Below are 20,877 nucleotides of genomic sequence, written 5' to 3' on the forward strand. Positions count from 1 at the left end.
CGGAGACAACCGTGTCAGGGTGACCAGCATCCCCCGTCCCACAGAGGTCCAGGGATGGGGAGAATAGGGACCCCAGCTCCCCAGAAATGGGGGTAGCAGGGGTCCCATGTTTCTCAGGGATTCAGGGCTTGGGGCACTAGGGCTCCCCAGTAATCCCAGGGATGCAGGGACACTACAGTCCCCAGTTCCACAGGGACAGGGGTTTGAGGGGCATCGGGGATGTCCCTAAGGACAGGAGTGCTGGTGCACGGGGTATCCCCAGGGACAGGGATATGGGGACACTTAAAGAGCCCAGGGACGGGGGTGTGGGATGCTGGGGGTGTCCCCAGGGACTGGGGGTGCTGAGGTGCCATTGAGGATATTTTTAACAGTGCTGAGAAGTGTTTTTTTTAGGAGCTTAAAGGGATTTTCAACCACTCCGGCTTCAGTATTTAAAAAGATAAAAAACCCTAAAAGAGATAAGGATGGGGGAGGTGGAGGGGTGGGAGCTGGTGGTTTTGGTCCTCTCTTGACTTTTATCTCAGTTTTTAATTCTTTCAGCTTAAAAAGCACCAGGATAAACTGCGTGCTGTCAGCAGAAAGGGGAACCACTGTGAGAGTGTGTGGGCCAAATTCACAGCGTTGCAACCCAAACCCAACTCCATTGCCTCTTGGAAAGTGCCAGAGGCCCAAGGGTATGAGCGGCCACCCCAGCGAGAAGTTTGGCCTCGACTTCCCCTAAATTCGGGATCAAAAAAAGGGAAATTGGACAAAAGGAGGAAGCTGCTTGCCCCAAGAGCAGGGGAACCAGAGTGAGGGATGTTCAACTTTTGGCTGTGTTTGCTTTTCCCAGGGTGATTCTGTGAAACAGCTGAAATCGGTCAATGGTGAAGTTATTCGTAAGTTCTAACTTTCGTTTACTGTGGTAGCCAGCCCAGCAGATGCCTAGCTCGAAGCCCTGAGGGCATTCAGGCAATGAAAAAAATCTTCTGGAGAAGGAATGAAGGAAACAGTACTCAAAAAAATGAGGATTTTCAGAACGCTAAGTTTCTTGCATTAAAAACACAAGAAATCACAAAAATGCTGAACAAAATGTTAAAGATTTCCCACCAAACCAAAGAAAAAAAGTTAAATTTAGGTGCTCACCTTTGAGAACACCGGTCACCGTTTAGGCATGAAGCCTCCAAAAACTGCCTCCTCAGGCAGGTGCCGGCCTCGTTTGAGAAGAGCAGAGTGTGTTTTTTAATGAATTCTTCTGAAAATCAACAGGGAAACAGGCTGCAACACGTGGCGAGGGGCTGCCCAAGTGTATTGGCCACTCCAAAGCTCCTGAGTGCGCAGATTTTTTTTTCTAGGAATCAGAATTATGAAACGCAAGCATTTCCTTCCCCTCAGGATGAGATGACGTGTGTTCCCCTCCACATAAATTGGGGCGATATCAAAAGAAAAAGGATCAGAGATGTCACAAGGCGAAGATGCCGTTGGCACCTATGAGAAATGGGATTTTGCCGAGGGGACGGAGTTGGAGAAGGAAGAGCAGAGGAAACCTAAAGGAGGTATTGGGGCAAGGGAGTGGCTTTGGGGATCAAGAGACATGAAACTGGAGGGTTTCAGCTATTCAAACCAGCCTTTTTCTGAAGTTATAGCCAAATTTCGACACCTGGTTCCTCCGTCAGGTCACAATCTAGGAAAAAGAGTTTTGAGCGTGGAGAACAGGGGTGGAGCCACTCAAGAAGTTCTTTTGGGGGGATCTCTCCTCTTCGTGCTCTTCTTTAAGAAAATACCCATTGGGGGGGCAAGAAAATACCCGTTGGGGGGCAAGTTATTTGGGGCTGCCTCACCCCATTTCACCCCCGGCAATGCTGTCCATCCTAGCCTTGTCTCCCGAGAGAGCTGTTGTGCTGCTGTACATGCTTCTGGCCCTCACCTTCGTGCTCTTCATGGCTCTCACCATCGTGAACCTCCAGAGAGGTGAGTCCGCTGTGCGCCCCTTGCTCTGATCGCCAAGCATGGGGCAGGCACAATTTGGCGGAAAACACCAGCAGATGGAGCAAAACGTGCCTCCAAGTTAGGATTGAAGGCTCTTTTGCAGCCTGAGAACTCTCCAGGGCTGGATCTAGAGTGAAGGCAAGTGCTCTCCTCTTCTCTCCAGTATCCGCGGTGTGGGAGGTGTTGGAACAAGCCCAGATACGGAGTGAGAACAGCCACACGACGGCGTGGCACAACCTCTCGGAGGTCCAGCGCGCCCTCGGTATGACATCACACCCCACAATGGCTCCCTGGCACCCGCTGCATCTTTGATACCTGTATGGATTTTCCCCCTGGCGCTTCCCAGGGTGCTTTTTCCGGCAAAAAAAATGAACCGAAGCTGCCTTCCATCAGGACAGAGATGGTCAGGGCTTGTTTTGAGCTTTCTCCTCTTATTTTCCTCTTAGATAAACAGCTCTCTGGTGAGCTCAAGGTGATTCACAGCCAACTTCTGAATGGTACGCCAAGGAAAAGGTGGTTTCGGGGAAATTTGGGCAGAATCCTGAATACTGGGTGTAGGCAGTGGTGAGATGGGGTCAAAAGCAGAGTTTTTCCTCCTTCCAGTGTCACAAGAAGTGGAGAACGTGCGGTGGAAGATGACACAGTGTGAAGAGGAGTGCGGGAAGGAGCTGTCGGATCGCCTCCGTGTCCTGGGTGAGAGCCTGATTTTGATGGAAAACTGTTAAATTCCGTCCTTCTCCTCGATTCCCAAAACACGCGGTATTGGGTAGATGCTCCAAAGATTCCTAAAATGTGCACCAGGAGTGCACGAAGCCAATCTTAAGGAGTTTGAGATAATATTAAGTGTACATTAAAGGAAAAAAAGCCTTTCTCAGCCTGTTGATAATAAAAAGATCATTTAACGAAAAGGCTTTAAGGTTTTACTGCCTGAATTTGAGAGAACAGTAACTCGCACCAGGAAAACACACAGCTAAAGCCACAGTGTAAGTTAGGATGGAAAGGAAAAGGGGAAAGGAGACAAAAATGGGTTTTTTAGACCTTTGCGGCAGCTAACTTATTCTCTCCCTGGCAGAGGAAAGGGCTGGGCTGGAGCCGGTGCTGCGGCAGCTGGCAGAGGTGAAGCAGGAGCAGAGCCGCGTGTCGGCGCTCCTCGACGCGGCGCTGGAGGAGACACGCAACCTCTCAGGTGAGGGGCAGCAGTCGGGCTGAGCCTGTGGGTGTCTCCCTGCACTTGCCTATGCATTCTCTGTTTTCTTTTTTCCCCCCCATTTTCCTCAGAAATTATCTGCACGAGGTGTCCCGCTGGCTGGCAGCAGTTTGACAAAACCTGCTATTTCTTCTCTTCCACCACCAAACCTTGGCTGGACGCTAAAGAATTCTGTGCCAACTTCAATAGCCATCTGGCCATCGTCAACACCGAGCAGGAAAATGTAAGCTGAGAAATCCTGTAAAAAGTGAAAAAAATCCTCAGATTTTATGAGTTTGGAAGAATATTAGACTCCAGTTCCCCAAACAGAAAGCTGGAGGTTAAGCACAGGTGACTCAAGACTACCTGCATAGGGGGCAAAATATAACCGTTCAAGGTTCCCGCTTGGTTCTGAAGGGATTTGGCCAAATTGCATGAATCTGTCCCTAAAATGGCGGAGGTGATTTAAGGATTTTTTGGGAAAAGCTGGGAGAAGTGGCTGCCCTGCTAGGTTCTTGTGTGACTCCAGAGGCCTCCCAGGGTACGAGAGGTGCTCACCTGAGTTTGGGGTGGATACACCGTGGCTCCATGGTGATCCCTTCTTACGATCATATAGAAATTACTGAAATTATTTAGAAATGACAGAAGTTACAGACTGAATTACAGAAATATAACCCAAACCCTGCACAAATTAGCATTTCTACCCCAATTTAGACAATCTCTGCCTCCCATTCAGAGCGGTCCTTTCACCAACCTGGCTTTTAAAAGGCACATTGGGTCTGAAAAAAATCTTCTTTCTCCAGGTATTAGAAATTTCAGCAGTTTTTTCCATTTGCAATGGGAAATGTTGCATTTTTCGTCACACTTGTGGCACGTTATGGTTGTTCCCTGCAAGGAACGGGCTCCCTGATGTCACTGACTCCTGGTGCTGGCCTCGGTGCCACTGAATCCCTTTGCCGTCGCCTTCCGCTTCTGCTCATGATGCTTCATTTCCCCCCCGCCCCTCCCTGTTTGCAGAAATTTCTGGCAAATCGCATCATGGACAATCGGGTGTTTTGGCTGGGCCTGACCGACATGCACACAGAAGGCAACTGGCAGTGGGTGGACGGCCGTATCCTCTCTCTCGCGTACGTTTTTAGCCTCATCGGAGGCTAAATTGCCCCCCCCCCCCCCCCCAAATCAACTTTGTTTTCCCTGGGCCCCTTTCTAACTCAAAAAAAGGCACCACGCTCTGGTTTAGTGCTTGAAAAGCACGGAAATAAGTTTCATGCTGCCACAGTACCTGAAAATGCCGGGTGGGGGGAAAGGTAAGAGGAGCCACCCTGCTGCAGGCAAGATTTTGGCTTCCCCCCCCCCGATTCACTTTGGGTTTGGGGCTGAAAACCCAGGTGGGAACACGCAAGGAGCCGCAGCACCTGCTTGATTCCACCTTCTCAGGAATGGACTGAGACCCTGCACTGAGTCAAAGGGGTTATTTTGAACAGATCTCCTCATTCTTGGGATTTTGGGAAAAACACTGCAATCAAAGTGGAGCCATTTTCCTACATTAAATAGGGTGAAAAGGGGAAAATCACTGAAATTGCATTGCTACGTTAAATGGGGGGAGGTGGTTTTTCTGGGAGCCTGTTGCCCTCCTTGAAAGATGTTGTGGGGCTGGTGTGCTCTCCACCTGACTCCCCCCTACTTAACACCCCCCCCCCCAAAACCCAACAAATTCCCAAACAGAGAGCTTTCCACCCAAACCAGTGTGCCCCCCTGCTCCCCGCAGGTTCTGGAACAGCGGGGAACCCAACAACGTGGGCCACCAGGGCGAGGACTGTGCCACCATCTATTCCAGTGGCCGCTGGAATGACGCTACCTGTTCCAACGCCGAGACCTGGGTCTGTGAGCGCAGCTGCTAGTGGCTCCCCTCCCTGGGCCACCTGCTTACCTTGCCGGAGCTTAAAAAATGGGAGAAAAAACAGTAAAAACCTGGCAAAACCAAGCACAGGGTGAAAACGCGAGACTCTGGGGGGGAAAGGTATCCAAAAATGGGTACCTCCACTTCCCAAAAGTGAGGTGCGCTGCCTGAGGTGGGCACAGCACTGTGGCGGAAGGGTTAAACAGTTTGAGAGGGTCACTTTTGGGGGGAGGTGAGGGGGTGGGTTTAGAGATTTTTGGGGTATTTGTTAACATTTTTTGAGCCGTTTACCTGTTGTGCTGAGGCTCAACGTGTCGCTTGCCTTGTTAATCAGGAAAAACCACCTCATAAATAAAGTGCTTCAATTGCGATTCTAACCAAAACTCACGTCAATCGAGCCGACGTGGCGCCGAGGAGGGTTGGTGCGCACCTTTTTTCCCAGGGTTTAGGTAAAAAAAAAAACCAAAAAGGGAAGAGAGACCAGTGAAGATGAGGCGCAAGCATGTTTTCAGGGCGCGTATGCAAATCTCCAACTCGTGAGTGCTGAAGCGCGACGCCTGTTTTGCTGAAAGGCCTTGCTGCCGGATTCCCCTCCTGGTGCGGGCAGCAGCTCCACTAGAAGATTTGGGATTTCACTGGTGTGGTGTTTAACACCTGTAAGTGCCACTGTGGCAGTTTTATTTATTATCCCTAAAAAAACCCCGCAAACAGATGTGGGAGCTGCCTTCAAATTCTCATTGGTGGCAGAGCTCTTATGGCATCACTGTTCCTCCCCCCCGAAACAAATCCGTCATCCCCAAAGTCACCAAATCCCACGGTCCACTGAAAAGATGTATTTTTTGCACGGGGAAGAGTGCAGTCTTGCCCTCCTTTCACCGCTCATTTGCATGTCACCACCGCCCCGTTGCGGAGAAGGAACCGAAAGCTCAGGGCCTAACCACTGGCCAAAATGGGGTGCCGGAGGCGGTGAGGGGTGTGCCGGGACGCGTGCCGAGGGGTTTAGCTCTCCACCGGGCGCCTGCGCGGCTACTCTCCTCGGCAAAGTATGGCCCGGCAGGAGACGTACGGCAACTGGTTGGGTCCCCCGCTGGCACCCACCAAGCGGTTGGTGAGACAAGCAGGTAAAATTGGGGAGACCCCCCTGCTCTCCGTGTCCTCGTTGTATCCTTGGCGTGTGTTTTCGGGGCTGGCGGGTGTCTCAGCGCAGCGCGGCAGTGTCCAAATATGCTGGCGGGGCACTGCTGTTCTACGGAGCCTTTGGGGCGCTCAGAGTCATGTGGGTCCCGCTCTGCACTCGAGAGCCTCTAAATCTCCAGGTTTGGCCCCAATTTCAGGTGTAAACTCCACGCCAGGCCTTAAAAAAAGTCATCGGCAACTTCCTTGCTGGTGGCAACAGGGTTGAAGAAGCACTAGTGGTGGTTTTGAAGATCCTCCCCTGATCCTCAATGCTCTTTTACTTTCCTTTTCTTTTTTTGGCAGGAATTTACTCCGTTGCTGGGAAAATGACACCCGTGGGTGACTTCAGACCAGGTAAATCATCATTTTTTCACCTTGTCAGGCTTTTTTGTAGCGTGGATGGAAAGCAGAACTCCCCAAGGTGGCTCCCCGAGGCCGAACTGGGCTTTATTTTCAGCTCGGTTGGTCAAACGTCTCGCTATAACGCAGCATTTTTCTCCAGATTTGGTTCCTTCTGTCAAATGAGATCAAATAGCCCCCAAACTATCCTGAAAGTCCATGCTGGGGGATTGAGAGGGAATTTATCTCTCTGTCCTCACTCTTGGAGCCAGTGTTTGCACCTTTGCAGGCTCAAATTCATCCCCTCCTGCCATGGAGAGCTTCAGACTTCACCAGAATTGCTTGGATTTGCAGCCGAGGGGAGAACTCGGCTCTGAAAGAGTGGAGCAATGTTATATATAAAAATGATAAAATCAATATAGATTGAGAAAAGGGTGTAAAAATCTTGCCAGAGGTGCTGCAGATTTAGCAAAGGGGAAAGGTGAATTGCCTTTTTTTATGCTTTCCAAAGAATCCAGCTGATTATTAATGGACAGGATTCCCAGTTGGCCTAAAATCCCAATTTTCATCCATTTTTGTTTTTGCATAGCATCCCCAGACAGCTTCGAGGATGATTATGACGACGTGTCCCTGTCAGAGATGGATCGTGGCCACAAGACACCGGTGACTGATGAAGATCTGCAGAGCCAGAGGAGCAAAGGAGGGACAGGTAGCACCCACCTCCTCTCCCCACATCGCCTGTGTGCTTGAGGAATTCCGCGGAGCAGGATTTGGCCATAAAATGCCCCCAAAACATCACCCAGTGACTCCTGCCTTCCTCCCAATAGGGGTTTACATCCTTGCGGGGAAACCGGCATCTCCAAATCCTTCCCAAAAAGGTGAGTTGCTCTTGACTGATGCTGCTAACCCACATTGGAGGCCTCAGCCAGATCCAGACCTCGGAAACTGGGATTCCTCCCCGATTTCTCTCATACTGCTCTCCACAGGTCACTCGGACCCCAGAGGTAGCAGGGGACAGAGCCGCAGGGTGACGTCGGTGACCATCCTCTACGTCCTGGTAGCGCTGAGCTTTGCCGCATGGGTGCTGCTTTTTGCACTGGCCATGGTGAAGCGTAAGTGTCCCCAGAAGGGTTCCCACTGGGCCGGGAAGCAGCTGGTTTGGTTAAAACACCCCAAAAAAAGCATTTTCACTGTTAAAAATAACATGTGGCTTGTGCCCGTGATGCTTTTAAGTGTCTGTCCACGTGGAAACTGGCTAAAGCCCGTCTTGTCACAATTTGGTTTTAATTCTACCTTGGTATGTGAATTCTAGGGTTTTATCCCCAAATTGCCCCCAGCGTGCTATATCTGGCTGCTGCCTCTTTCTGCCTGCACCAGTAGCACTCCCTGTTTGCTACAGGGTGTAAATCCAGAGTAAATCCACTCCGGAATTCCCCACTGAGCCCAAGAAAGCCATAAATTGGGCAAATTTAGAATCTGCTCTGGAATTCCCCACTTGTCCCAAAAAAGCCATAAATTGGGCAAATTTAGGTGCCGCTTGAGATTCCTTGGTATGATCCATCCACGTTTTTTCTTTCATTTTCATTTCAGAGATGGAAATCATGGCAGAATTAAAGCTCTTGAGATCAAACTACTCGGAGAATCAAGCCAACGGTAGGTCCTCGGACTCACATCCCCATGGTGAAGTTTAACGGTGATTGGGAGACACTGATTTTTTTGGTGTTTGGCTCTTTCCTGGCACCGGTTTTGCCTTTTGGTATAAAATAAGGAAAAACTGAATTGTCTTTTCAAGCGGCTCCTGGTTCTGCTCCATCTCTTAGTGAAGCAACACTGACTTTGCCTTGTTTCTGATTTCCACTGGGAATTACACCGGGGTAACGGTGTGGATTGGACACTGACTGAGCTCATGCCCCAACCCCGAATGAATTAGCCCCAAAAGGGTGCAAGCATGAGCAAAACAGCCCTTGGGATATCACAGGATTTATCCTGATTAGGATCTTACTGTGGAGAAAATCCACCCCATTATCTCTGTTAAAGGTTATGGGAAGGGAAGGATGTAAATCTTACAGAAAATTCTGCAAAAGTCAAATATAATGGGCCAAATCCTTAACCACTGCCAAATGAGTGATTAATTAAATTATATTATGGGTGATATTGCAGCAAAAATGTCACCCACATAGAAAAAAAACATGCATCAAAGCTGGCAGCTGGTGATGTAAGGGCTTTTACAGCTCTGATTGAGATTTCTCCATGTGGAGAAGTAATAAATCCTGGGGGAAAAAGCTCAAGATTTGGGTAAACTGAACTGGGGAAGCAGGAAAAAGTCGAGGGGAGGGGGCTGGCAGTGGTCGCTCACCCTGCTGCTCTCCCCAGTGCGGCAGGAGCTGTCGGAGACGCAACGGGAACAGATGCGGATGCGGACAGGGATGCACAAATACTATGAGGAATTGCAGGACATCACAGGTAAAGCCACGGTCACCGTCTTGATGGTCTCTCATTGTGCACCAGGAGAGAAACCTCCTGGTTTTAATCCAGAAAGACCACAGTGGACTTAGGGATGGAAAATTTGCGTGATTTATGCTGATTTTGAGATGTCACCCTACCAGGGAAGCCGTGGAGGTTTCCCCAGCAGAGAAAAACTGATTTTCACCTGCGTTTGGGGGGTTTCTCGTCCCTCCAGCGCTGATCTGCAGATCCGTCCTGGACAACAAGAAGTGCTCGGCCGGCTGGAAGATCTTTGAGAAAAGCTGCTACTCCTTCTCGACAGAGAGGATGAGTTGGCTGGACGCAAAGGAGATCTGCGCTGACCAAGGCGCTCACCTGGTCATCATCAACTCAGAGCAGGAGCAGGTCAGTCAGCTGCTGGCAAGTGAAAAATAACCAGTTTCTTGGCTTACACGGTGCCTAAAATACCCCTTTTCTTGGAGAATTTCTACTCCAGCAAACACAGGAACTCTAAACTCTTTTTTTTTTTTTTTTTTTTGGCTCAAATTCACCAAGATTGGCCATCAGGCTCAAAGTTACTTGGAGGTGGAGAGAAGCGCTGATGGCCAAGCTGAGTTCAGTCAACTATGACTTCCCGTTTTTAGGAAAAAGTGCTAAAAACAGAGCAAAATGTCAACATCTCCTTTCCGGAGTGCTGTGTATGCACTTTTTGCTTCAATACACCCAAATTGTTCAATATTTACCAAAATATACTGCTCAGGTATCGTGGCGATGACCTCACCTTAATTGCCAAAAGCCTCAAGATTCTCTGTCTTCCCTGGAATTATTGTTCTGGGGCTGTTTTAACTAATTCTGCTCTTTTAGAAGTTCCTGAAGGACAATATTAACAGCAGCAGCACGTACTGGCTGGGAGTGACGGATCAGTTGGAGGAAGGCACCTGGGTCTGGACTAATGGCGAACATACAAGTATTAGGTAAAAACTCCCTCCAGAGATTCCCCCAGAATGGAAAATAATTAGAAAATAAATGGAAAAAGGTGAAGTTGACCCACCGAAACATTGGGTTTTGGTAGTTTTACATAAGTCAAAGGGTTTATGTTGGAAAAATGGTATTATCAGAGCGTTTTCTTGCTGGTGCTTTAAAAAAACCCAACAAACAAACAAAAAAAAGGAGTTTTTTTTAGTCGTTTCCTTCCCTCGAAATACAAATTTTGCCTCTTCCTGAGAGAGCTCCGCTGCTGTGGGGCTCATTTTTATTTTTTTTCTTATTTTCTGTTTTCCTTTTTCTCCTTCTTTCTCCAGCTACTGGAACACATGGTCGGAGAACAAAGACAAGGACCAGAAGGACTGCGGCAGCATCGGACCCGGTGGCATCTGGAACGATGACAGATGCTCCCACACCAACCACTGGATTTGCGAAAAGTCCTGGAACTGCTGACCAGCATTATTTTTTCCCATTTCCAGACAATTTTCAGTGCGCCCATAAAAAAAAAAAAAAGTACATTTCAAACTTCCCATGCAGGAGCTGGATGAATTTATGCGGCTCCTGGGGGGGAGCCTATTAATTGCCTATTAATGATGTGCAAATCCCTAAAAATCAGTAGAATCCCTGTGAACCCCAACCTTGCAAGCCTGACCCACAACCTATGAAAAAAAGGGATTTTTCAGTTAAAAACAATCACTGTAAAAAGGTTAAAAATCCACTCAACAGTGCAGAACCAGTCCCATTCCTCAGCACCGCTGAATTTCTTCTTCCCCCCCCAGCTCTGCTGCCATGCCACAGTTTCTGCTTAACTCTCAGAAAAGACAGTTTCAGTAAAATCTTTGTCTTTTTCCCATTTTCCAAATATTTTTTTCCGTATTTATCCTCCTGTCCCCCGAATGCCAGCCCCTGTCTGTGCCCTACAGTCAAAAAAACCCCTCCAAATCCCAATTCTGCTCATTTATACATTTCTTAATTCAGCACACCACCACCCAATAAAACTCCTCCCCCCCCAAGAAATGCAGCATGCGCCATTTGGTCTTTTTTTGCCCCAAATAAATTAAACAGCCCCACCAGACTCATCCTGGTGCCTGAAAATTTCTGGAATCAAAGGAATCCCGTTAAAATGGCGGTGTGACATTAACTCTTGTTTTTTAAAGGGTAATAAGCTACAAAAATCAATGTTTTGGGGGAATTTATGCATTATCGATCAGTGGAAACGCAATGATTCGTTACGGGTAATGAAATTCCCTCTCTCGGTTGAAAATTAACCATGGGAGCTCCCTTCCCCCCCAAAAAATTAGGAAACTTGAGCCAGGCTTAAGAAATTTACTGTAAAATCAATAAAAAAAGGACCCACGGCAGAAAATGAAACTGGTTTTAGGCTGGTTTGGGCTGTTTTTCAACACACAAAAAATCGATTGGTGGCAGAACATACACGTAGAGACACTTCTGTCCTCAATAAAAATTTCTTAATTTAACCAAAATATCTGTTTCTAGCAGGGAAATGGGCTGGGAGGGGGGTGATCCCTACTGATGTGGGGGATCATCGGAGCTGTAGGCTCTGTTCATGGAGACTGGGGGTTACTGGGAGCACTGGAGCTGAGGGGAACTGGGAGGGCAGTGGAAGCATGGCCTGGGGGTTACTGGGAAGGCACTGGGAGCTCAGGGGCCACGGAGGGTACTGGGAGCACTGGGAGTACTGGGGCAGGGAGACAGCTCAATCCCAGCACTGGGGGGGTACTGGGAGGGAATTGGGGCAGGGACACAGCCCAGTCCCATCACTGGGGGGTACTGGGAGTACTGGCGCAGGGAGACAGCCCAGTCCCATCACTGGGGGTTACTGGGAGGGCACTGGGGCATGGACACAGCCCAGTCCCAGCACTGGAAGTGTAGGGGGGCAGTTCCCAGGGCCCCCCAAAGCCGCCATCTCCCCTCAGCGCTCCTCAGGAGCCTCATAGGCCTTTCTCGACGCCCCATTGGCTGAGCCCTGCTGCCCATCTCAGCTCACAGCCAACCACCACCTTCTCTGTGCGCTGGGAGGGGGGCCGGCTTTTCCCCTTAGCACCACCTCACAGGCCAAGCACTGCCCATTGGCTGGCATCACCGCCGTTCAGCCCACCCAACCGCACGATAGGCCCTCTCCTGCTCCCACCTCCCGGCACCGCCCAACTCCCACCTCCCACCAATCAGGCACCTCTCTGGCTCTTGGGGGCAGGAAAGACACCCTCAGCACCCTTGACTGCCATCCTCTGTCAATCAAGAGCTAGCCAGAAGCTAATTGGCCTCGGGGGGAAGTGAGGCGGGGCTTGACTGGCTCAAGACCCCACCCACTCCTGTCTCTAGGCCTCAGGGTTTGGGGGGAGACCCATGCCCCTCCTTGGAGCAGACCCAGGGATCTGGGCCCCCCCTTCCCAGACCCCCAAGTGGACCCATGCGTTCCCCCCACCGGCCGCATCCAGCTTGACTCCTCAGGGACGAGCCACATGCCTTTAATCAGCTTTTTTCAGCCCAAAAATAGCCACTGGAGTTGTGGGGCGAAGGCAGCCGGAAAAGGCCGAAAACGGAGTGATCCCATGGGAAAACACACTGGAAATGGGTCGTTCTGCAGGAAAAGGTCAGAACTGGGGCAAGCGTGAAGGGAAGCAGCTGGAAAAATGGGGCAAAACTGCTGGGAAAATGGTGGAAATGGGTCGTTCCGTGGAAAAATGCTGGAAGGAGGTCAAGTGTCAGGAGAAGAATGCTGAAAGTTAGGTGGTCCTTGGAGAAAATGCTGGAAGTGGGTCAAATCTGCAGGAAAAATGCTGGAAACAGGACGTCCCACAGAAAAATGGGAATTGGTAATTTCTTAGAGTAAATGCTGCAAGTGGGTTAAGACCAACCAGTGGAACAACTCTGGAAGGGGGTTGTTCTGTGAAAAAACGCTGGAAATGGCTCAGTCGTGAGAGGAAATACTGGAAATTGGTTGGTTGTTTGGAGAAAATGCTGGAAATGGGTCAAATCTGCAGGAACAATGCTGGAAATCAGTTTTTCTTTGGAGAAAATGGTGGAAGTGGGTCAAATCTGCAGGAAAAGTGCTGGAAAATGGTCATTCCACAGGAAAATGCAGGAAATGGGTCGATCCTGGGGGAGGAAGCAGCTGAATATGGATTGATTCCAGAAGAAAATGCTGGAAGTGGGTCATTTCTTGGGGAAAATGCTGGAAAATGGGTCAGATATGTGGGGAAAAATACTGTAAATGAGTTGTTCTGCAGGAAAATGCTGAAAACGGGTCAGACCTGTGAGGAAAATGCTAAAAACAGGTTGTTCTGCAGGAAAAAAAATGCTGGAAATAGGTCAAATCAGCAGGAAAACTCAGAAAATGGGTTGGATCTGCAGGAAATATGCTGGAAGTGGGTCAGATGTGCTGGAAACTAGCTGGAAATGCGTTGTTCCTGGGGGGCACTCGCTGTCACTTCTCCCACGTGCAGCCCTCGGTGCTGTGGCTCTGCGGCCTTTCCCCTTCCTGGGGACAAAAAGGGGCCATGCTGGGGTGAAATGAGGACAAAATGGGGCAAAAATGGGGCAGAACTTCTGGTGGTTTCTTGCCAGACCCCCAAGGACCTTGGGGTCCAGGCAGCCTCCCCTGTGCGACCCCTGGCCCCCACCTCCTTTTGGTGGCAAGCAGAAGACCCAGATGTTTGGGTGCCCACCCAGCACCCCACAGGGACCCAGGTGATGGGGTGCCCTTACCATGACATAGGTGACATGTATCTCCGTGGTGGGCATCTCCTGGGGGTGTGCTCTTCGCCCCAGCGCCCTAAACCAGCGCTGGTACTGCTCTGTCACCTGTGGACGGGACCCACAGTTGTGTCCTGAGTGTCCCTGTGCCCTCTGATGGATCCCACACCTGGGTCCCCGTCCCCCCGCCATGGTACCTGCCGGTTGAGGACGCAGTGCACAAGGAAGATGAAGGCTCCCTGCAGGCTGTTGACGATGGTGAAGATGAAGGCCACCACTATATTGTCACCCTGTGCCTGCAGGAAGCCCAGACCCCACGTGCAGCCCAGGATACAGATGTGCGCCAGCGCCTTGAACGTCATCAGCCTGACAGAACACTCATTTTGCTCTTTTTTTCCACCCAAAACCCTTCCCAGATGCTCTTCATCCTCCCCCCAAAAGCCAACACGCTTCCCACCAACGCAAAAACCCACCGGGTGTTTTTTAGAGCTGTGACATCAGCATTGAGGGAGGAGAGTTTGTCCTGCAGCGTCCAGAGGGTGGTGAGAAAAAATAGCAAATTAACCTGTGCAGAAAGCAGAAAACCATAATTTTGCAAGACGGGGTCCACGGGGTGTAAATTTGGGGTGGAAAAGGGTCAACGGTGCAAAACCATGCACCGTGGCATGACCTTCACCGAGCACACCCAGCCCGTGGGATGTTTGCTTAATACCGTCCTTAAACAAACACATGCATCTGTTCTTTTTATGCAAATCTTCAAAATTCCTCAATTTGGGGTCTATAGGGGAAGAGCCATGGCCACAATCATAGATTTGGGGTGGAAAAGGGGCCAATGGTGCAAAACCAACATCATTAACACACTGTGGTGCAAACTCTGCCAAGTGCACCCAGCCCATAGGAGGTTTGCTTAATACTGTTCTTAAAGGTAAGTCTAAATTTGCTCTCTTTTCTCCGAATTTTTCCCCCTCCGCCTCCTTTCAGCAGCAAGACACCCACCAGGATGATGACACAGACAGGGCCGAGGAAACTCCAGAGGAAGCCTCCCTCCGTGCTCAGCCAGCAGCTAAAAAAGGGAAAAAATGGGAAGAATAGCCCAAAAACCTGTTTTTGGTGGCATGAAAATACCCACGAGCTGGATGCCGTGGCATCTTTTTTTTGGGTGATTTAGGCAAAATGCCCGATGTTCTCCATCTATGATCCCACCCCACTTGGTTGACCCGAGCCTTGGTGCTGGTGGGACTCACTAGTGCTCGGTGCCATAGCCATCAGGATGGACGGCGGCAGAGACGGCCACCACAATGGCTGGCATGCCGTAGCCCACGGGGTAGATGTATCTTTTCCTGAAGTGACTGGCACTGGTGTAGTTGAGGACACGCAGGTTCCTGACAGTGAGGAAGAGGTGCAAACCCTCCAGGAACATCCAGGCGAAGCAGGCAAGGAAGAGGTAGTGGAGAAAGCCTGCCGTGATGGCGCACGCCAGCTGGATGGGGGAAATGGAGGCCATGCTGGGCTCCCCAGTGTGACCACAGTGTGGTCCAGGGAGGTGGTGACATCTCCAGCACTTGGAGATATTCCACACACCCCAACATGGCCTCAAGGAACCTCAAGTAGGTGGAGATGCTGGGGGCAGACAAGAGACATCCAAATGTCTCTTGCAAGCTGAGCTATCCTGTAGTTCAGTTGGCTCCACCCACCCAGAGGAAAAAGGGACCCAAGAACCTTGAGGAAAACCAGCTGGGTGGACCTGCTTTGAGTTGGGGTTGGTCTGGAGACCTCCAAACATCCTGTTCAACCTTGGTTATCCTGTAATTCAGGTGCTTTCACTCACCTGGAGAGAGATGAGACCCAACAACTCTGAGGAACCTCAACTAGTTGGACCTACTTTGAATGGAGATTGGTCTGGAGACCTCCAAACATCCCGTTCAACCTCATTTATCCCATAATTCAGGTGCTGACACCCACCTGGAGCAAGAAGGGGACCAAGAACCTTGAAGAACCTCAACTAATTGGACCTGCTTTGAGTTGGGGTTGGACCAAACCTTCCAAACTCCGTTATCCCATAATTGGGGTGCTTTCAGCCACCCAGCATGAGATGGGACTCCCGGCAGAAGGTCTGCTGGAGCTATTAGGGCAGAGGCTACAGCCAAGAGCCATGACCCTGGCTTCTTTTCCCCACAAGCTCCCCAAAGACCTTGAGGAGGTCCTGGGGAGCTTGAGGAAGCTCCAAAGATCTTGTGGAGACCCAGAGGAGCAAAATAAGATGCTGAGGAGCCTCTGATGACCCCAGATGCTCAACGAGACCCTGAGGAGCATGTGGAGACCCCGAGGAGGCTCAAGGAGCCGCTGAAGGCACCAAGATGCTCAAGGAGACCCCAAGGAGCATGTGGAGACCCCAAGGAGCCCCTGAAGGCCCCAAGATGCTCAAGGAGACCCCAAGGAACCCATACCCCATTGGCAGTGTGGGGCACGGCCACGAGGAAGAGGAGGTTGGCAGCAAAGAGGCAGATGCTGAGCTGCAGGTGAAGGGTGACGCTGACACTCCAGAGTGAGTGGCACAGGAGGAAGGTGACGATGGCGAGGAAGAGGCAGACCAGCGACACCGACACCCCCACGTAGGTCACCACCATCAGCGCGAAGTTGTCCTGTGGGCGACGTCACGCTCATGACATCATGCAAGTCCCATCCGGCACGTGGCCGCACACAGCCGTTTGGGAAGGAAGAAAACACCTCAAAAATGGGTATTTTAAGGGTGCAAATGGGATCTTACCGTGATGGGGTGGATGGCCATGAGGATGGCGAAGGCGGAGAAGTGGTTGCAGGCGCAGATGGAGTGGAGGGTGTCACCCCCGACACGGGTGCAGCCTGAGGGCGTCCAGTGGCCTTTGGTGCCGATCAGCTGCCAGGACATGCAGCGTGGCTCCTCACCCACCCGGAGCGCCTGCTGAGCACGGCCTGCTCAAGACGTGTCCTGCGGCCCCAGGGAGGGGCTTCACCACCCCTTCCCACCATCGGTTTGGATGTGGAATGGGATGGGGATGCGCTGAGCTTGAATTTGCACCAGGATGGGGATGCGCTGACCCCAAAATTGGACAGGATCCAGATTTGCACCGGGATGGGGATGCACCAAATCCAAATTTGCATCAGGATGGGGATGCACCAAGTCTGGATTTACACTGCATCCAGATTTGTACCAAGACAGGGATGCACCAAATCCAAATTTGCACAGGAGCCCAATTTGCACCAGAACAGGGATGCACTGACCCCAAATTTGCACCGGGATGGGGATTCACCCCCAAATTCACCATCACCACGCTCCAAATTTGCACCATCACGATGCCCCATTGCCAGCCCCACCATAATTTGGACCAACGCACTTGATGCAACAGTCCCTGTTGTCCTTCCTCGTGCAAATCCCGACCCTGCGCGCACCTCAGCAGACGCAGCCCCCCCCCCCCAGCCCCCCCAAACCCCAGGGCAGCCCCCCAGCACCCACCGTGCGGTGCTGCAGGGTGATGTTGAAGGTGGCATTGAAGGTGACACCGGTTTTCCCCACGGTGCCGCTGACTACGTGGGAGTTGAGCTTTCCCTGGTGCAGCTCCATGGCACTGCTCAGCAACTCCTTGTAGACGATGAAGGCCACCACGTGCTTGCCTGCCCAGAGAACTGGGTCAAAAAACCACCCTCAAAATACCAGATTTGGGGGATGGGGGGGGATGTTTGAGCTTTTTGTTTCTTGCAGCAGCGTAGTGGCCGTACCTGCCTGGGTATTGCTCACCACCTCATGGCAGCTGATGGTCAGCTTCTCCTCACCCACCGCCAGCACCAGCGTGGTCTGGGGGCAGTTGTCATGCACCACCTCCACCGTGGCCTCTGATTTGGGGTGAAAAAAGGCTTTTTTTGGGTCTTTTGCTTGCCTTGGGTACCCCTTGTGCTCTTGCAGAACTCCGGGGAAGGGATGCGGTGATGCCACCAAGCTAGTTCTTGGGGTGTTGCAATGCTTTTGGGGGCATTGCAATGCTTTTGGGGAGCACCCATGGGTGCTGGCGTACCCACGGTGGAGATGTTGAAGTTTTGGGTGCTGGAGCCAAGGCCTTTGAGGGCCATCTGCAGCACCACGGCTTCGGTGCTCTGCAGCAGCAGGTCCATGGCTAGGGCGGGGGAGTAGTGATGCGTGACTTTCTTTATCTGCTCCTGCATGGCCTGGAGAGGGGACAAGGGAGGGCACACGCGTGTGTCAGGGCACACACGTGTGTTGGGTGTGCAGGGATGCACACAGGGGAGGGAGTTGCGAGGGAAGGATGCATGGGGGTGATGGAGGATGCACACGGGGATAGACATGTGTAGGGGACAGACACGGGACATGCACACATGTAGGGGATGCATATGTGTAGGGGAGGGACACGTGTGCAGGGGGTGCACCCAGAGATACACATGAGTAGGGGTGCACATGGGATGGACACACGTAGGGGATGCACGCAGGGCATGGACGCGTGTAGAGGATGAACACAGAAGTGCACACATGTAGGGGATGCACGTACAGGACAGACATAGGCCATGCACATACGTAGGAGATAGACACCGGGATGGACACGTGTAGGGGATACACGCTGAGGGGATTCACAGGAGGATGCACATGTGTAGGGGCTGGACATGGGGTTGCACAGACACGTAGGGGGTGGACACGGGATGCACATGTGTAGGGGTTGACACGGTGTTGCACACGTGTAGGTACATGGGAGTGCACACACGTATAGGGGCAGGACACAAGATGCACACATGTAGGGGATGCACACGCGTGCAGCGGATGGACGCGCATGGGGACACGCAGACGCCCCCAGCCCCGGGCACACGCGTGTGCCCACCCCCGCGTCACCTGCAGGCTCTGCTCCGTGGCGTGGGTGCAGGCAGTGTTCAGGTGCTCCTGGGTGACCTGCAGATGGGCGCAGCGGGTGGCCTCCGGCGGGGTCTGGGGTGCGGGGGTGTCAGCATCAACCCACACCCCACAGCTGTCTGTCTGTCTGTCCCTCCCTGCCTCCAGCCCACCATCCCTCCCTCTGTCTGTCCATCCGTCCCTCCAAACATCCGTATCCCTCCCTCCATTCCTCCACCCCTCCCTCCGTCCATTTATCTGTCTCTCCCTGACTCCCCTTGACCATCCATCTGTCCATCCCTCCCTCTGTCCATCCATCCGTCCCTCCATCCATTCCTTCCTCCATCCGTCCGTCTGTCCATCTATCCTCCCCTCCCTTTTCTCCTACCCCCCCCCCCCCCCCCCCAACCCCACCTTGTTGTCCCTGCACGCCTTCCTGGCTTCCTCTAGACTGGGGATGGTACAGGTGGACTTCGGTTTGGGACCAAACTCTGTGGATTTGGGTCAGTTTGTGGCCTTTCAGGGAGGGGGCTGCCCCATCCTGCCCCGCCTGTGTGGCTCAGGGGGGGCTCAGCACCCCCAGAATGGGGGGAAAAAGGGGATAAAGGGTTAAAAAGGGGGATAAAGGATTAAAAAGGGGAGATAAAATGGGGAAGTGGTAGAAATGGGGTGTTTGCCCCCTTACCCTGGCAGGAGATGGTTGAAGAGTTTTGGGGGGTGGGGGCCATGCCGGGGGGGCACCCACAAACCCAGGATTCCTTCTGGTCCCCCACCTTGTGATGAACCAGGCAGCAGCTGTTGATGGAGCAGAAGTGGGGACCACAGGACACTGTGGGGAACATGGGGGGGGGGGGGGGGGGCGAGGGTGGGGACAAGACCCAGGTCTGAGCCTGACCCCCCCGATCTCCCACTGTGACCCCCAGATTCCCCCCACCCTTCACTCCCCCCCAACCCCCCCCACTTACCTGTCTGGTCACCCTTGGTGGGGGGGAGGTGGCTCAGGAGGTGACACAGCACTGGGGACACACAAGGGGACATCAGGACCCCCCCTTCTTGAGGAGTGACCCCCCCCCCCCCCAGGATCAACTCCCCCATAGGGCTCAAACCCCACTTTTGGGGGTCAAACCCCATATCAGTGCTCAAAATCCCCTTTTGGGGGTTAAACCTTCATTTTGGGGGCTCAGTCCCCCCTTTTGGGGCTCATTCTTCCCCCATCAGGGCTCAGTGCTCCCTTTTTGGGGTTAAACACCCCTTTTTTGGGCTTCACACCCCCATTAGGGTTCAAAATCTTTTTTGGGTGGGTCAAATCTCCCCTTTTTGGGTCAAAACCCTCCTTTTAGGATTCATCCTACCCATACGAGAGCTCTGAACCCCCTTTTGGGGCTCCACCCTCCCACATCAGGGCACAAACCCTTCTTTTGGGGGCTCAAGACCCCATTTTGGGGGCTCAACCTCCACCCCCCTAGGCTCAAACCTATCATTTAGGGACTCAACCCCCCGTTTCAGGGCTTGACACCCCCCTCCTAGCTCCAGAAGCCCCATTTTGGGGCAATTTCAGGCCATTTGGGGCTGCTTTGCACTGCAGCTCTTACAGCTCTGACCTACTTCCGTCCCTGCCTCAGTTTCCCTTTTCCCATTTCCCTCCTTTTCACCCCAAACCCCCCCCAGGGGGGCTGGTGCACAACTCACCCCAGGCGCAGGTGGCAAGGAGGGGGCACCCCATGACAGGAGACAGGACGGAGGACGCAGTAGCCCTGTGGTGCCGGTGGCAGAGGGGAAGTAGCACCGGACAGCCCCGAAACCACCAAACGGCCCCACAAACCGCTTCCCCCACCTCCCCATTCCTCCCTTCCCCCCCCCTTCAGTGTGGGCTGAGGCCTGAGGCCACTCATGGCACGTAACAGCAGTGATGGGGCTCCCCCACCTGGATATGTGGGTCTCTTCTTGGAGGGACTGACCCCATGGCCTCGTCCACATCCCCACCTTGGATGCCTGGGTTCCTTTTTGGAGATGTTGACCCCATGACCTTGTCCCAACTCGGACACTTAGGAATAGCAAAAGTGAGCCTACGACCTCATCCGTGTCCTCTGCCCGGATGTCTGGGTCCTTTCTTGGAGATGGTGACCCCATGGCCTCATCCCCACCTGGACAACTGGGTCCCTTCCTAGTGAAGGTGACCCTATAATCTTGTCCATGTCCCTTCTCTGGACACCTGGGTCCCCTCCTGGAGACATCAACCCCATGGTTTCATCCCTGCCCAGACACCCGGGTCCCCTCCTGGAAACATCAATC

General features: G+C 52.2%; 3 protein-coding genes and 1 long non-coding RNA gene across 7 annotated transcripts; 2 read left to right on the top strand and 2 right to left on the bottom strand.

The window, feature by feature from the left end:
• The first annotated feature begins 1,204 nt into the window (after positions 1-1,204).
• Positions 1,205-5,266, top strand: LOC126043171 (asialoglycoprotein receptor 1-like). The gene is made up of 9 exons (XM_049811185.1): positions 1,205-1,535; positions 1,855-1,950; positions 2,132-2,230; positions 2,415-2,465; positions 2,572-2,661; positions 3,041-3,154; positions 3,247-3,398; positions 4,172-4,281; positions 4,923-5,266. Exons 1-9 carry the CDS (start codon positions 1,439-1,441, stop codon positions 5,053-5,055), a joined length of 942 nt encoding a protein of 313 aa, XP_049667142.1. The 5' UTR covers positions 1,205-1,438; the 3' UTR covers positions 5,056-5,266.
• Positions 3,378-9,290, bottom strand: LOC126043175 (uncharacterized). Its single transcript, XR_007507353.1, has 3 exons — positions 9,220-9,290; positions 3,713-3,776; positions 3,378-3,413 (listed from the first exon to the last, which is right to left on the bottom strand). It is a non-coding gene; the product is annotated as an uncharacterized LOC126043175 (long non-coding RNA).
• LOC126043169 (hepatic lectin-like) lies at positions 5,297-11,076 on the top strand. 3 transcript variants are annotated; one of them, XM_049811184.1, is made up of 10 exons: positions 5,297-6,175; positions 6,534-6,584; positions 7,159-7,278; positions 7,397-7,447; positions 7,556-7,681; positions 8,160-8,222; positions 8,943-9,032; positions 9,250-9,419; positions 9,879-9,988; positions 10,316-11,076. In XM_049811184.1, exons 1-10 carry the CDS (start codon positions 6,100-6,102, stop codon positions 10,449-10,451), a joined length of 993 nt encoding a protein of 330 aa, XP_049667141.1. In that variant the 5' UTR covers positions 5,297-6,099; the 3' UTR covers positions 10,452-11,076. The 3 variants fall into 3 exon arrangements, with proteins under 3 accessions (XP_049667141.1, XP_049667139.1, XP_049667140.1); XM_049811182.1 differs by having other exon boundaries at positions 7,397-7,681; XM_049811183.1 differs by having other exon boundaries at positions 6,138-7,278; positions 7,397-7,681.
• A 1,415-nt stretch (positions 11,077-12,491) lies between these two features.
• LOC126043165 (putative adhesion G protein-coupled receptor E4P) lies at positions 12,492-20,374 on the bottom strand. 2 transcript variants are annotated; one of them, XM_049811173.1, is made up of 16 exons: positions 20,275-20,374; positions 19,551-19,601; positions 19,271-19,414; positions 19,000-19,076; positions 18,589-18,681; positions 17,765-17,915; positions 17,472-17,585; positions 17,209-17,366; positions 16,483-16,653; positions 16,163-16,357; positions 14,960-15,195; positions 14,712-14,778; positions 14,189-14,280; positions 13,913-14,081; positions 13,728-13,823; positions 12,492-13,500 (listed from the first exon to the last, which is right to left on the bottom strand). In XM_049811173.1, the coding sequence occupies exons 1-16, from the start codon at positions 20,306-20,308 to the stop codon at positions 13,447-13,449; spliced, it is 1,902 nt and encodes a 633-aa protein (XP_049667130.1). In that variant the 5' UTR covers positions 20,309-20,374; the 3' UTR covers positions 12,492-13,446. The 2 variants fall into 2 exon arrangements, with proteins under 2 accessions (XP_049667130.1, XP_049667131.1); XM_049811174.1 differs by having other exon boundaries at positions 19,271-19,380; positions 20,275-20,290.
• Between the last annotated feature and the right edge of the window lie 503 nt (positions 20,375-20,877).

The sequence above is a fragment of the Accipiter gentilis genome, chromosome 9 (assembly GCF_929443795.1).
Source record: "Accipiter gentilis chromosome 9, bAccGen1.1, whole genome shotgun sequence".
NCBI classification, from domain to species: domain Eukaryota; kingdom Metazoa; phylum Chordata; class Aves; order Accipitriformes; family Accipitridae; genus Astur; species Astur gentilis.

What these genes read in the sequence shown, in the direction of transcription:
- LOC126043165 (XM_049811173.1), bottom strand. Translation starts at nt 20,308, where the DNA reads ATGGGGTGCCCCCTCCTTGCCACCTGCGCCTGGG. An exon ending in GGTGAGCAATACCCAGGCAG is followed by an intron (nt 17,367 to 17,471) that starts GTACGGCCACTA and finishes TTCTCTGGGCAG; the next exon opens with GCAAGCACGTGGTGGCCTTC. An exon ending in ACAGCTCTAAAAAACACCCG is followed by an intron (nt 14,082 to 14,188) that starts GTGGGTTTTTGC and finishes GTGTTCTGTCAG; the next exon opens with GCTGATGACGTTCAAGGCGC.
- LOC126043169 (XM_049811182.1), top strand. Translation starts at nt 6,100, where the DNA reads ATGGCCCGGCAGGAGACGTACGGCAACTGGTTGGGTCCCCCGCTGGCA. An exon ending in GGAATTGCAGGACATCACAG is followed by an intron (nt 9,033 to 9,249) that starts GTAAAGCCACGG and finishes TCGTCCCTCCAG; the next exon opens with CGCTGATCTGCAGATCCGTC. An exon ending in TCAACTCAGAGCAGGAGCAG is followed by an intron (nt 9,420 to 9,878) that starts GTCAGTCAGCTG and finishes CTGCTCTTTTAG; the next exon opens with AAGTTCCTGAAGGACAATAT.
- LOC126043171 (XM_049811185.1), top strand. Translation starts at nt 1,439, where the DNA reads ATGTCACAAGGCGAAGATGCCGTTGGCACCTATGAGAAATGGGATTTT. An exon ending in GGAGGTCCAGCGCGCCCTCG is followed by an intron (nt 2,231 to 2,414) that starts GTATGACATCAC and finishes TTTTCCTCTTAG; the next exon opens with ATAAACAGCTCTCTGGTGAG. An exon ending in GGAGACACGCAACCTCTCAG is followed by an intron (nt 3,155 to 3,246) that starts GTGAGGGGCAGC and finishes CATTTTCCTCAG; the next exon opens with AAATTATCTGCACGAGGTGT.